This window comes from Callorhinchus milii, unplaced genomic scaffold (genome assembly GCF_018977255.1).
Source record: "Callorhinchus milii isolate IMCB2004 unplaced genomic scaffold, IMCB_Cmil_1.0 Scaffold1, whole genome shotgun sequence".
NCBI classification, from domain to species: Eukaryota; Metazoa; Chordata; class Chondrichthyes; order Chimaeriformes; family Callorhinchidae; genus Callorhinchus; species Callorhinchus milii.
The window spans coordinates 88467651-88482286 of NW_024704742.1; the positions used below are offsets into that span (position 1 = coordinate 88467651).

The window sequence follows — 14636 nt, forward strand, 5'->3', positions numbered from 1 at the left end:
AATGCTGCCAATTTAATGTGTTATTTATTCCCCCATCAGAAAAAATCATGCATCAGTAGGAAAGTTGCAGTAGTGGAGGAGAGCTAGCCAGGATACACACAATGGAAAGCTCCGTGGGAGAAAGGAACAAATGCAGGAGAACACAACATTAAACCAAGTGTAGAAAAGACAATTCCTCTTAAATACAATTTTGATTCATTTCGCCCACAAAATATAGTCAATTCACTTGACTGTGAATTGACTGTGACTGTATATTCTGTGAAGCACTTTGAGACATCTCAACAGTGTGATAAAGCACAATATCAAATGCAAGAATTATTATTATTATTATTAAGAGAAAACACCAAGAGATTTTGAGACGGGCACCTGCACTACAGTAGTGATAAAACGAGGCTTGCTTGATGACAATTAAAATTGTCTTAGCATAACAAAATAATTTCTGGAAATACACCCAGCATTATTTCTCTGGCCATACACGTTTTGTACATTTCAGAGTGCGCTGAATTTCACAAGTTATTGAATTCAGTTTTAACTTTGAAGCCGTTTCCTGTCAGTTCTTAAAAGGAACTGACAGAAAACTGGCATCAAAATTAGAGTGTATTTAAGCATTTGACAAATCTGGATGGTCTGATATGCTGTGTTAATAGAGGACATTTGGACCCAGGTTGAATTTCTACCCAATAGTGTATTCTTCTTTGCCTAATGGGAAAGATCCATAATCCATAACGCTGTTCAAATATCAAGCAAATATTGTTACAGTAATGACTATTCATATGCTATGAAAGAACTCCCTGTCCTTCTCTTTCTCCCCCATTAGAAGATTTAACTATACAGTCCATCTTATCCAGTATGATATTCATCTTATTGAAAAGCTATACATGAACCAAGGTTTTCAATTGTAAACAGAATGTTACACATATTGCAAACTTTCACATGTCAATATAAATAAATACCTAAAAAATGAATAAATAAATAAATAACAATAATAAATTGGTCACTTCAATCCACGACTGTTTGTCGCAATTGACAGAGGTATTCCGCCCACAAAATATACAATCAATTCACTTTGCAGTCTATTCTGTGAAGCATTTTGAGACGTCTAGAAGACGTGAAAACGCTATATCAAACGCAAGGATTATTATTATCATTATTACCTTTTTAAATTTAGGGCAAAATAGATTCGCAGGCTGAAACTCGATGGAATTTCAGCAGCATGTAGCAATTCGTTGATGTAATACTGCTATCTGTTTTCACCCATAAAATATCCAGTCAATTCACTTTACAGCATATTCCGTGAAGCGCTTTGAGACGTCTCGAAGATGTGATAGGGCACTGTATCAAATGAAAGGATTATTATTATTATTAAAATATGTTGCTTCTGTGCAAAATCATTTTTTGTCACGGGTAGCAAATATTTCCATCAAGTCAGTGAATGTCCCATTGATGCACATAGAATAAATAATCTCAACACCATCTAGATTTTCTCCTTCAGTGAATGTTAGACATTTGTGCATATGTAAACTGGCTGCTGCAGTAACATCTTTTCCATTCTGACGATATTCAATTATGCAAAACATACAGCAAGCAAAACAGGTAAATGGTTAACAGGGGCAAAATACCAGCAATTGTTGAGACTTGCCTTTCACTCCCATGAGACGATAATGAGTGGTGAATGATAAGCTGTATTCTTTCTGCTACAATAAACTTGGTAAACAGTTTTATGGTGCGTACTTACTTAAAATTATAACCTGAGTTTAGGTGTGGGCATTTCTACATTTCATTGAGTGGAGTAACACTTCTACATCAAAAATAAAAGGGCAATTAAAAAAAAGGTTTAACAAATTGCATTTGATAAGATATTTAGCTAAAACAAATATTCTGAATTACCATAATCTTAAGGTTAGATCATTTCTGTCGATAATATTTCACTGTTACCAACATTTGGATTGCCTGAACAAGATTTAAAAAGAAACTTTTCCAAAATTGCAAATAGCATTGAATATTCAAAGATCTCAACAATGAAAAGCTTTGATGGCAGTGGCTATTCTCATCTATTAGCAGCACCTTTACATGTAACATTCTGTTGCAATTGAAAACCTGGGGTAAAGTTTTGTGGAGATTCAAACACATTTTTTCTTGGGTTTAACACAAGGAACACGTTATATAAAACACCACAAACTTTACCTCAGCATTTCTTAATTTAACCAAATGTAACAAGGATTTTTTTTCAGAGAAGGTATTGGAAATGAAACTACTGGACTGCACAATCTACCTCTAGTAAGACCAGTGACGGTTCATCCATGGCCTTGCCCCCTGCTACCTCTCTGACCTGCTGACTCCCTACCAACCTGCCCGCTCCCTCCGTTCATCGGGCTCCGGTCTGCTCCATGTCTCCCGTCCTACCATCGGTGGCCGGGCTTTCAGCCTCTCTGTCCCCACACTCTGGAACTCCATCCCACGGTCCCTTCGCCTCGCTTCCTCCCTTGCCTCCTTCAAGGCCAGTCTCAAGACCCTTCCCTTCGATCGTGCCTTTAGTCTCCCTCCCACCTCTCTGCTTTCCCTCACCCCTACACCACCCCTCCCCCATGCTCGGGCCCCGACATCTGACTGTTCAGCACTTTGGGACGTCCTCCTGACGTGAAAGGCGCTCTATAAATGTAATTTTATTGTTGTTGTTGTTCATAACCTCCAACCCTGCCTCCCAAGTGAGATTGCTTATCAATAACATGAACAGTGTGGGCATTGCAGCCACCGCAACTTAGACACAAACTAAATCCCAGGACAAAACCGAGGAACAAAAATGCCAAGTTCTGTATATCCTGAACAAAAAACAGACACCAAAGAGTGATTTCAAGATTAAATCTGTGCGTCATGGAGTTTACATGATCACATGAATTACTTGTGCTTTGCCCTGAAGATTCAAACATCATGCAAACCCCTCTGATTAAATTAGAGACCTGTGATGAATCCCAGGTTCCCAGTATTTTTTTTAATGTATACCTTACTATGAGACATAGAAGTTTGGTTCTTTTGAGCTCACACCATAACTTTCCTTTCATGTAGAAGCAGATTTTCCCTCCAAAATGAAACAGTTACAAGTAATTGAACTGACAGCACAGAATGTGTAGTTAATTCAAACCCTGTTAAGAACTATAAAAATCCAAACTAAAGAGCTTTTCAACTTAGTGTTTCCATTAATTACAGATTTCAACCGATACGAATACAAATAATAGACTTTGAAAATTCAAATAGGTTTCTGTTCCTTTAAATTAGGATTATGTGGTAGGAATCTTCTAAGGAACAAGTCCAAAAACAAAATTGGGAAAATGTATACAATAGAAATACTGTAATACACAACAGACCACAGTCTGAAGAGAATATACCTACAGGAAGATAAAACTGAGACACAGAGAAAACTGATGCATGCATGAAACTGATGAGGGTCTGAATTGATACAAGTTGCTTCCATTCAATCCACCTTAGATTTATACATACTCGTACATTATATCTAGCTGATGAATCATTCAATTGAGGCAATTTTATCACACAGATCTGCTGATTCACACATTAATTGTGTAACACTGTCATGCAATTGAGTGTTAAAGTTTTTGCCATTAAAGTTTATTTTCAACATGTAAAATTACACATTAAATTCCTTACCACTGCCAACACACATTCTCTCTCTTATACACACACGTACACACACATTTTCTCTCGCACACACACACACACTCCTACAGAAACTTGATTCTGTAACACATAGAACACTATAGTCTAAACTCAATGTCCTTTCATTTCTGCAGACTCATGTTTAAGTGAAAACAAACAGGGATCAAGGGCTCCATGCTTCAACTATTGTCAAGAGTCACAAGAGAACTGCGTTCTTCCAATGTTGATTCATTTACCAGTGAACGTGAACTCCAGGTCAAGAAAAAACAACCCAAAACTACCCCAATTATCAAGCTCTCGGAAATCTACAGTGAAGAGCACGGAGAATGGAAATTTCACACTGTTGCGACTGTTGGCACTATTCTCAAACTGGGAGTGAAAACCAGGGTAAGAAAAACACAAGGGGGTACCTAAACTGTGCTGTAACTAACTAAAGTAATCTACAAGGATTATTTAGCATAGTGGGTGATGTAAGGTTAAAATGTGCCTCTTTTTAATTTTCAGAGTTATGCAACTGAATAATATTAATACACTCTGCAATTTGAAAAATAGAAGAATCAGAAGTGCTCCTTTTACAATGTAATTTTTCTCTAATCACGTTCTCCTGATTATTCAAAGGAGTATTATCTGATGTAGTACAGTGCACCTAAGGGGAGTCCTCAAACGTTTCCTTATAAAAAAGACACCAGAACTGATAGACTAAGTGATTGCTCTGCAAGATAGTGAGACTTCACCTCAGTGGTAAATTGCAGTGGGAATATGCAAAAATAACAACTGTGACCAGATGAGCTGAGGGGTTCAGATGATATTGGTAATAAAAGGAGATAATAGATTATAACCAACATCAGTAACTCCAGAGCAAGATTACTGCCTAAAATCATCACCAGATTTTTTATAAAATTATATAATAGAGTTTTGGGGGATGGGGGAACAGCTTTATTTGAAGTCGCATTTTTGTTTAGTTGGTAGAGAATATTAAGACAATGTTAACAACAACAACAAATTACACTTGTATAGCCCCTTCACATCGGAAAGACATTCCTTGACTTAATGTCAAGACATTAATGTCAAGGCCAAGATGCTCTGTGCAGTTAATGTATATTTATTCTTCACTGAAAAATTCTTCTGACAATAACCACTCTGAGGTTGCAAGGCAGTTACAATCTAAGCGCTCTGAGATGCTACACTGCGTAGAGGGCGCTATATAAGTGCAAGTTGTTGGTCTTGTTACAATTACAAGAGGATAATATAGAATAATGATATGTTGGTGAGCACTAGTTGTTGATGGGCTCCAGTTCTGTGCGGTGGAATTATTAAGAGAACAATTAACGAGATTGGCAGTGATAGATTATGAAGTGTGACTTAGTTTTTAAACAAGCAGTGTGAGAAGGTCACCATAGATAGGTCACAGCATGTTGGATTTTTCTAGGTATCGGGACAGGTCAGTTGATTCCTAATCAATCATCTATTCATCCATTCATTCGTTCGTTCATTCAAACCATGTTTTGCTCAGAAAATTAAATAAACTATTTATAAAAGTAAAATGATTGTTGTGTTGGTCAAAGAAGGGAAGGAGGGAGGAAACACCACTTTAAAAAAAATTACAATCTTCCCATCTGATAAAAAAAATCCAGAAGTTGCAGAATGCATCATCTATTGTTTTGCTCCATTGAGAGGAACATAGGAATTGCTAGACGAATAAAAGACAAAGATACATCTAGTTTGTCTTCGACCTGTTAGTAGTCGCTTGCGACGCAGACTTGTACAATAATGCTCAGCAATTAATTCTGTATAGATTAGTCTACAACAGAGTGTAAAGCTTTGGGAACCTTAGATCCCAAAATAGTAATAATCCTAATAATTTGGTCTCTCAATGCACAACTGTTTGTGGGACACTGCTGTGTGAAATTGGCTGTCACGTTTTGCCCACAAAATACAGTCAATCTACTTTACAGTATGTTCTGTAAAGCGTTTTGAGACATCTCGATGACGTGATCAGGAGCTGCATCAAATGCAAGGATTATTATTACTACAAGGCCTCTTACATTAAATAAGCTCATGGTTTCATCTGTGTCAATTCCAGCAATAACTATTTCTGGGTGGATGACGCCTCTGCTTCTCTTTCACCCCTCCCCTTGTGCTCTCTGGGCTCAGGCAATAGAAACCGTGAGAGAAAAATATGATTATTATTATCCAAAGTTGTCTAGTCTTCCAAGCATAAAACACTTTTTAACTCCAGTACGTGTAAAAAGTAACAGATTAAACGTCTGAAATGACAATAAAAGGAAATACCAATAAAAATAAAACTCTCTTACCTTTGAAGTGGTGGCTGTTTGCAAACATGCAGCCGAGCTCGCTCTGCTTGGGTTTGGCAGTGAGCAGGAGAGGGTGGCCTGGCGACTGAGGGACCTGGAAGGTGTGCTTGTTGACCACCTGTCTCCTGGGGCTCAGGGCGGGCAGCTGCATGCTGTTTTCGGGGGTGATGCAGCCGTTTTGCGGGGTGGAGGTGGTCGGGTGCTGTTGGCAGCCGTTCAGCGAGACCTTGATGTGCATGTTGTTGGCCAGGATGCCATTAGCCGGGCTGGGGGTTACGCTGCTTACAGGCGGGTAGGGGGTTTCTGACTGTATCCTGATTGGGGGGATCTGCTGGCCGTTTATCATGGCTTGTGCCTGTCCTTGTCCCTGAGGTGTAGCCGACCTCCGGTGGGCAATATTACAGGGTCTCCCGTTCATCTTGAACAGCGTTTCTTTATAGATATATATATTGACAATATAACACAGATATCCACTGGCTTTATTTTTCAATCCGACCACTGAGCAATAACACAAATCAATTTGATCCTTCACTACATTGTCCGCATCACTTCAGGGAAATTCCTGTCAAAAGAATGGGTAAATGTGATATAAAAGTTATATACTGTACAGACATACAGCATAGATATTCAATATAACAGTGATCCATAGCACGTTGGATAGTGAGATAGAGAAATAGACAAGAGAGGTAGAGAAATAGAAGGGGAGAGAAATAAATAGAGAGATAGAGAACGAGTTAGAGAGATAGAGAAATAGATAGAGATAAAGAGGTAGAGAGTGAGAAAGAGATAGAGAAAGAGATAGAAAGGTAGAGAAGTAGATAGAGAAATATAGAAAGAGATAGAGAAATAGAAAAAAGATATGGAGAAATAGAGACAGACAGACAGACAGACAGACAGACAGACAGACAGACAGACAGACAGCCCTGTTCAGGTAAGTCAGTAATATCTGGTTCTGACAGTGATATGTGGCTTTCGTTGGAAACATGAAACGTGTCACTGCACTTTGAGGGGAGGGAGGGAAATTGTTATTTACTAATGCATTTAAACATTCCCATGGCTGGTTATTTAATCTGTGCCGATTTCCCTAAATGCTGTAGCGTGAGGCCGGGTTAGTGATGGCGATGGTCAACTTGAATTCACTAGTCTGCAACTTTGCCAGCAGCCAACTTAACTCACAGTCAGCACAAGTGTGAGAGATCACAGTTTTATTGGGTGTTTAGCTCCCATATGTGGATCGTTCAGTGTTTTGCTAGTTAATATTTTTTTCCTTCAATGTACAGTTAGGTATTTTTTTCACAAAGAAAGAGAGAGAGATGTGAGGGATAGAGAGAGAAATATATATATATATAGAGAGAGAGAGAGAGAGCACCTGAATGTCAATACAGATCGGATCTCACCTTATCTTCAAAGATTTTAGATATAAAACAATACAGTATATAGAGGACAATTTTTTTTCGTTGGATTGATCGAAACCGTTGAGAGTTTGTTGACATCCCGATCTTATTGATACATCCCACCACCGCCTCTGGTGTGAACCTTTGTGAAGACTTACACACAGGGCGTTTGACACTTTAATGGGGACTTAACAATTTAATTGTTTCGCATCACATCCACAGCACCGGGTTTTCTTTTCGGGAATGGGGAAGGAAATGTCGTGATGTAAATGAGCCGCTGAGATCCAACAAACAGAGACCATAAATAAATAGGAGACAATAAAATCAATTGAAAAAAACAAGGAATAAAGAGAGAGGCAGAAGAGATCGAAAGAAGCTGCAACATTTGGAGAAATCTTGCTTATGAAAACTATTGTTATATTGGAATTACATAACTCCCAACTGGGATCATTGCTTCCCTCTTCCTCCTTTAAAATGCTGTTGTGATGAGTTGAGCTGAATGTCTTCATTCACATCTTTCTTTACGATCCCCTCCTGCTAACTAACCACTTTCCTCGCGTTTTATTTCTCAATGACTGTAAATTGTATTGTAACAAAGTGATAAAAGTCATTCTGCGCCAAAGTGGCTTTACTTCACGAGAGAGAGAGAGAGAGAGAGTTATATCTGTTGTGGGAGTGTGAGCAATGATCATATGGATGGGTTGTCATTCAGTAATCTGAGAAATCCCCAAACTGTTGGTTATCAGCTTATACTGTAATGGTGTTCTACAGATATAAACATTTATAAGCAATGTGTAACATCAAAGTCACAAAGCGTGAATATGAGAAACAGGAGACACACACACACACACACATACACACATACACACACACATACACATACATCCATACAAAACACACACACACTTACACACACACACATACATACATACAAAACACACACTTACACACACAGACACATACATACATACATCCATACAAAACACACACACTTACACACACACACATACATACATACAAAACACACACTTACACACACACACACATACATACATACATACATCCATACAAAACACACACACTTACACACACACACATACATACATCCATACAAAACACACACACATACATCCATACAAAACACACACTTACACACACACACACGAGGTGGCATTTCGATCGAGCTGTTCAAGTGGAGGAAAATGAATCACACAAACGGCAAATGCACCGCTCGTTGCCAACGGTTTACAACCTGGAGACAACACGACAAATATCTCACAGATTGTTTTTTTTAAAAAAAAATCATATCAGTCGGCGGTGGTGCAGGAGAGCCGCTGGATATCCATAGATCGAATGTGGAATTGAGTTTGGTAAAGGGAGAACGAGGGCGGAATAAACCATGAACGAGCAAACTGGGTGTCAAGGTCAAGACAGATGAACAGCAGAAGGAGTGCAAACTTTCACATTATACACTTGAAAGTGTTTCCCACCTCCCAAAGCAGAGTGAGGACCAGGTAAAGGGGGAGAGGAGAGGAGGGTGTGTGTGTGGTGGGGGGGGGGTTAAGACTATGTACAACATCGTGTTACAACCAAAGGAAAATTCAGAGAAAAGGCAAAACAAAATAAGAACTGAATATCCAGAGTGTGTGAGAGTGTCGCAAGGAAATAATTCGAGAGAAAGGGAGAGAGAGGGAGAGACAGAGACAGACAGAGATGATAAAAAGATGAGCAGAGTGACAGAGACGGGCTTTGTGAAACATGAGAGCAAACTTCCACAAGGAATCCAGGGACACAGTGGTATAATTTCCCAATCTCACTGAACCTCCTCCAGTCCACACATCCCGATCAAACACATCCAAAGCGCAACTGGATTTATGTTCTATCCTCACAACTGCCCTTCTCAACCAGATCATCCCGGGAGGGGGGGGGGGGGGAGAGGGTCCTGAACCCCTTTATTAATTCTGCCAACAAATACTCTTTAAGACAACTTTTAATCGAGAAAAAAAAACACGCAAATCGCCACGCAACTGATAGTGGGACTGACTACTGACTGACTACTGACTGACTGGCAACAGCCCGACAGCCGCACAGCAGTGAGAGTGTGTTGTGCGTTTGTGCGAACAACATCACAGTCTGTGAGTGTGGGCTCCACATTACCATCCACTTCAGGCGCATGACATCCGATCATTGCCTTCTTTTACAATGTGTATTTTTTTCAAAATACCTACATATAAAATATATATATTATTATATATGTGTGTGTGTGTGTGTGTGTGTGTGTGGAAACATACCCCGTCGGTGTCAGTGAGCACCACTCTCATAACACCCACAGATCTGCAACAGGGACCAAACAGACCCACCACTCGCTCCACGAGTTATTTGCAAACATTTGATCCGCGAGATTTAATCAGCAAAGTCCTTTTGCTTGTGACTGGGGGTGAAATGTCCACGCCACTGCCAGCAAAACCTTGTCGGTTAACAGGACAAGGACACCATCCTTTCGATTGCAAAGCGATTTTAGAGTGCACAGCGGTGTGCGGTAAAGGTTTCACTTGAAACTCACACTATTACTTTTCAGACAAAACTCGACCTGGATTCCACTCTGCATCCCGATCCCCATCAACAGCAACAAAACATTTCAATCCAACAGAGGGGCAACACAAGGTATGAATCTACCAATGCAACGCAACGAGGTTTAAGTGTAATTGAGTAACGAGACAAAATATTGAACTAACCAGAGTAAGATAAAAGGAGTTTGACCCAAAGGAGTAAAGCAACACGACTTGGATCTGACAGAGTAACATAACACACTTGACTTTTATCCAACACAGCAGATAGACAGGACTGCGGATAAGCAGTACTGCATCTTGAGAGCAAGTTACTTTTCCCACCGCCTTAAATGGCATTTATTGCAGTACGTGGGCAATAGATTGAAGGGTTCCCCTCTCCATGAAATCAGGGGATGGGATCCCACTAGAGATCGCTCAATTAGAAATGTAATAATAACAATAATAATAAATTTAAAGTCTTACTGCACGGATCATCGCGTGGCTTTGCGGTGGTGAATTTTGTCTCTTGCTCAAAGTCTGAGGGACCATTTCCGACTTGTCCCTTTTTTTTATATATTTTATGTTCCACAAGAAGCCAAACTGCGGATCTGATCTGACTGCAAAAAACACAACTAACTGATCGGCGCAGATCTCACAGAAGTGATTCTTATTTTCCCCCCTCCCCCTTGGGTCAAAATGGTCACAACACCAATACACCGCACACTGATGGCTCAAACTTCATAATGATGGAGTTGGATTTTTTTTTAAAAAAAGAACAAGAAAATAAGTATTGTATATAGATAGCTATTAAGATGTCTTATCAAGTGTAACTTACCTGGTAACTAAAAGTATTCCCCCCACAATCTGCATGCAACACTCGTGACAGAAAGAGAGAGAGAGAGAGAGAGAAAGAGAGAGAGCAAATGGGTTACTTTCCAAGTTATTTAACCGTTACCTTAATCCCTGGGGGTGGGGTGGGTGGGGGGTGCAAAGGCTTCACTGAAACTTTGCAGACGTGAGGTGACGGCACCTGAACGTGGCGAACTGATCCTCCACCAAAAACCAACCTGGCAACACCCAGACAGCACCAGAGGTGCGCACACGAGGCGCAGTGGGTGAGTGGGTGCGTGGGTGTGTGGGTGGGGGAGTGAGTGAGTGGGTGGGGGATGAGTGTGTGTGTGGGGGTGTGTGTGTGGGTGTGTGTGTGTGTGGGGGGGGGTGTGTGGGTGTGGGTGTGTGTGTGTGTGGGTGTGTGTGTGGGTGGGTGTGTGGGTGTGTGTGGGTGGGTGTGTGGGTGTGTGGGGTGTGTGTGGGTGTGTGGGGGGGGTGTGTGTGGGTGGGGGGTGGGGGGGGGGGGTGGGGGGGTGGGGGCTGTGCTCACTGCGGGAGGTGTGTAAACGCGGTGGGTTCACGCTTTGCGGGGGTTTGGTCTCCGTGAGTTGACTTCACACATTACACACAGCCGCTGTCTCCCTGTGCAGAGAGTGGGGGTCACAGCACATTACAGCGCATCGCCGCTCACACAGTCACAGCAACTTTTAAGCACTATTTCCCTGTGTTTTTTTTAAAATATACACTACACATATATATCTATATATTATATATATATATAAAACACGTCCCCCCTCTCTCTGGTAATTGCCCGCACACCACTCCCCAGCCCTCTGTCACCCCCCCCCCCCCCACCCCACCCCCCGGGGGGAGGGGAGGGCTGTCTCCCCGGAAATCTCTTGAGAGGGGCGACAATTCACAGGCGATAGCAACACACATCGCCATCATTTTATATTTCATGTCAGATAAGAGTTACGTTGATACTTTGATACACACACCCCCCCCCCACCCTCTGCCCCCCCCACCCTCTGCCCCCCCCACCCTCTGCCCCCCCTCTGCCCCCCCCTCTGCCCCCCCTCTGCCCCCCACCACCCTCTGCCCCCCACCACCCTCTGCCCCCCCCACCACCCTCTGCCCCCCCCCACCACCCTCTGCCCCCCCCCACCCTCTGCCCCCCACCCTCTGCCCCCCCCCACCCTCTGCCCCCCCCACCCACCCTCTGCCCCCCCACCACCCTCTGCCCCCCCCACCACCCTCTGCCCCCCCCCCCCACCCTCTGCCCCCCCACCCTCTGCCCCCCCCACCCTCTGCCCCCCCCCCTCTGCCCCCCCCACCACCCTCTACCCCCCCACCACCCTCTGCCCCCCCCCCCCCACCCTCTGCCCCCCCATCCTCTGCCCCCCCCCCCTCTGCCCCCCCCCCCCTCTGCCCCCCCCCCCCCTCTGCCCCCCCCCCAGTGGTTAGCAACACCAATACACATTGCACAATAATGATGAGGTTCACACGTTTGAAGGCAAAAAAGGGCAGAGCGGGACCGGTGTGCGGGTCACAGCTGTTACACTGACTTACCGGGTAACTGGAGTCATTGCCCAACACTCCGCTTTGCAGCTCTCATGACAGGGAGAGCAAATGGGTCCAACGTGAACATCCACCACACACTTACTCAGGACTCCAGGATGAAGCAGGAAGCTGATGGTTAGTGAGTTTTCCCAGTGGATCCCCCCCCCCCTCTCTCTCTCTCTTTCTCTGACTGTAGTGTTATGTATATATATATATTTTGGGGTGTGTGTGTGGGGTGTGTGTGTGGTGTGTGGGGGTGTGTGTGTGGGGTGTGTGTGTGTGGGGGGGTGGTGTGGTGTGTGGGGGTGTGTGGTGTGTGTGTGGGGTGTGTGGTGTGTGTGTGGGGGGGGGGGTGTGTGTGGGGTGTGTGTGTGTGTGGGGTGTGTGTGTGTGTGTGGGGGGGGGTGTGTGTGTGTGGGTGTGTGTGTGTGTGGGATGGGGAGGGGAGTTGGAAGAAGGGAGAGAGTAGTTGTGGAAAGTTTTACTGACTTTCAGATCACTGTTGTTTACAACTGCTCTGTGAGCTCAGTGTTGTGTGTGTGTGTGTGTGAGAGGCTGTATCTATGCCAGTGTCTGGAGCTCTCTCTCTCTCTGTGTGTGTGTGTGTGTGTGCTCCACTAGGCTGCAGGGGGCGGATAATCGGTCACCGATTTGTTGGAGCTCAGTCAGCCAAGGAGAGAGAGAGAGAGAGAGAGAGGACAGTCCAGTCCACACAACACAAGGAGCCGCAATAGCCATTCGCCGAGAGAGAAAGCCATTGCATTCCCTCTCTTCCTCTTATATTGCAGCGCATCTCACATGTTGGGTGGCAAAGGATTGGCAAATTGCTGCAGTAAATTGCATGAACCCACAAAAGTCGCTTTCTTCTGATATTGCCGCAAGAAGGGCTTTGGTTTGGATGTGTATTTGGTGCATTAACCATTGAGTAAAATATGACCTGTTTCTCTGGACAGAGGGATCGGTCGATCTGTCTGTCTCTGTCTGTCTGTCTGTCTGTGTCCAGTCCACTCAATGTGCTGCTTCCCAGTGAGCTACCTGTCAGGCTTCAAATCAACAGGTCAACTTTGGTTATCTTCTTGCAATCGGGCTGCATCCCAGACAGGACTGAAGGCAGATAGGTCACTGCTAAAACATGTAGTAACACCAATAATAATCTTTGCATTTGATATAATGCCTTAGCAAGTCGCCGAGACGTCGCAAAAGCGTTTCACAGAATATACTGTAAAGTGAATTGACTATAAATACTGTTTGAGCAAATGGTATTGAACCAAAGGATTGGGGTAATTCATTGGCCCCTGACACCTTGCAATAGAAGGCTTTGAGTGTAATAATTAAAGACGGCCTGCCTCAGTGGAAGCACTCTTGCCTCTGAGTAAGAAGGTTTTGGGTTCACATCCCATATTGGGACTTGAGCTTATTTAGTCTAAGCTGACACCTCATTGTCGGAGGTGCCGCCCTTCGGACGAGACATTAAATCAAGGCCCTGTTTGCTGTTCAGGTGGACGTTAAAGATCCCATGGAACTATTCGAGAAGAGAAGGGAGTTTCTCCTGGTGTCCTCGCCAACAATCCCCCAGATAAAATTGGTCACTCGTCTCATGGCTGTTTGTGGGACAATTGTGCCGCTGCATTTGCCAGCAAATACACAGTCACTTAATTTCACAGTAAATCCTGTGAAGCACGAAGAAGTGATAAGGTGCTATATCAAATGCAAGGATTATTATCAATTCTTAAATAAAAATTGACTTGAACTTTAAACAGATGACGAATCTTAAGAAAGTAAGCAGCTCTACTTGTTTGAGGGGTCAGCCGGTAGTTTGACACATGCGGAAACCCATTACCATGTTTAAGAGTCTCCAAATTCAACTGAGAATTCCATGCATCCAAACCCACATATGGAAATCCCAGAGATAGATTGTTGGAATAGAATGCACTCTCTCTCTCTCTCTCCCTGGGAGAGACGCATCCTGCTTATCTAATTCCAGAGTTTTAGACCCAGATTGGCAAGAGCCGAGGCTTGGGGACCTCGGAGTGTGCGTTAGGGTTACTTCTGGAGTCTAATCAGCTAAAACAGCATAACTTGCCATTGAGAACACTCTCTGGCAAGCTTTCCTGCTGCTTATCCGGCTCGGACAACCCTACCATTTAGGGTTTTGACTTGGGGACCATTGGGTACAGTATGGGGATGATAGCGTGCGAAGGAGGAAGGAATGAGCTATGAGCAGGAGCACAGGAGATGGATGGCTAAACTATGCCTGTGAGCTTGTAAGGTATTTTGTTGATCAGCGCAACCAAAGTTTAGAAAGAACCCCTCTTTTT

General features: G+C 43.2%; 1 protein-coding gene across 1 annotated transcript in view; it reads right to left on the reverse strand.

Annotated features, from left to right (window-relative positions):
• The window catches only part of glis3 (GLIS family zinc finger 3), a 281629-nt gene extending 269240 nt beyond the window's left edge, over window positions 1-12389 (reverse strand). The window contains exons 1-2 of the mRNA XM_042332976.1: window positions 12328-12389; window positions 6011-6546 (exon numbers count right to left, since the gene is read on the reverse strand). Of these exons, the coding sequence (XP_042188910.1) occupies window positions 6011-6402 (392 nt within the window). The 5' untranslated portion in view covers window positions 6403-6546; window positions 12328-12389. The remainder of the gene's footprint in view (window positions 1-6010; window positions 6547-12327) is intronic.
• Window positions 12390-14636: the final 2247 nt, after the last annotated feature.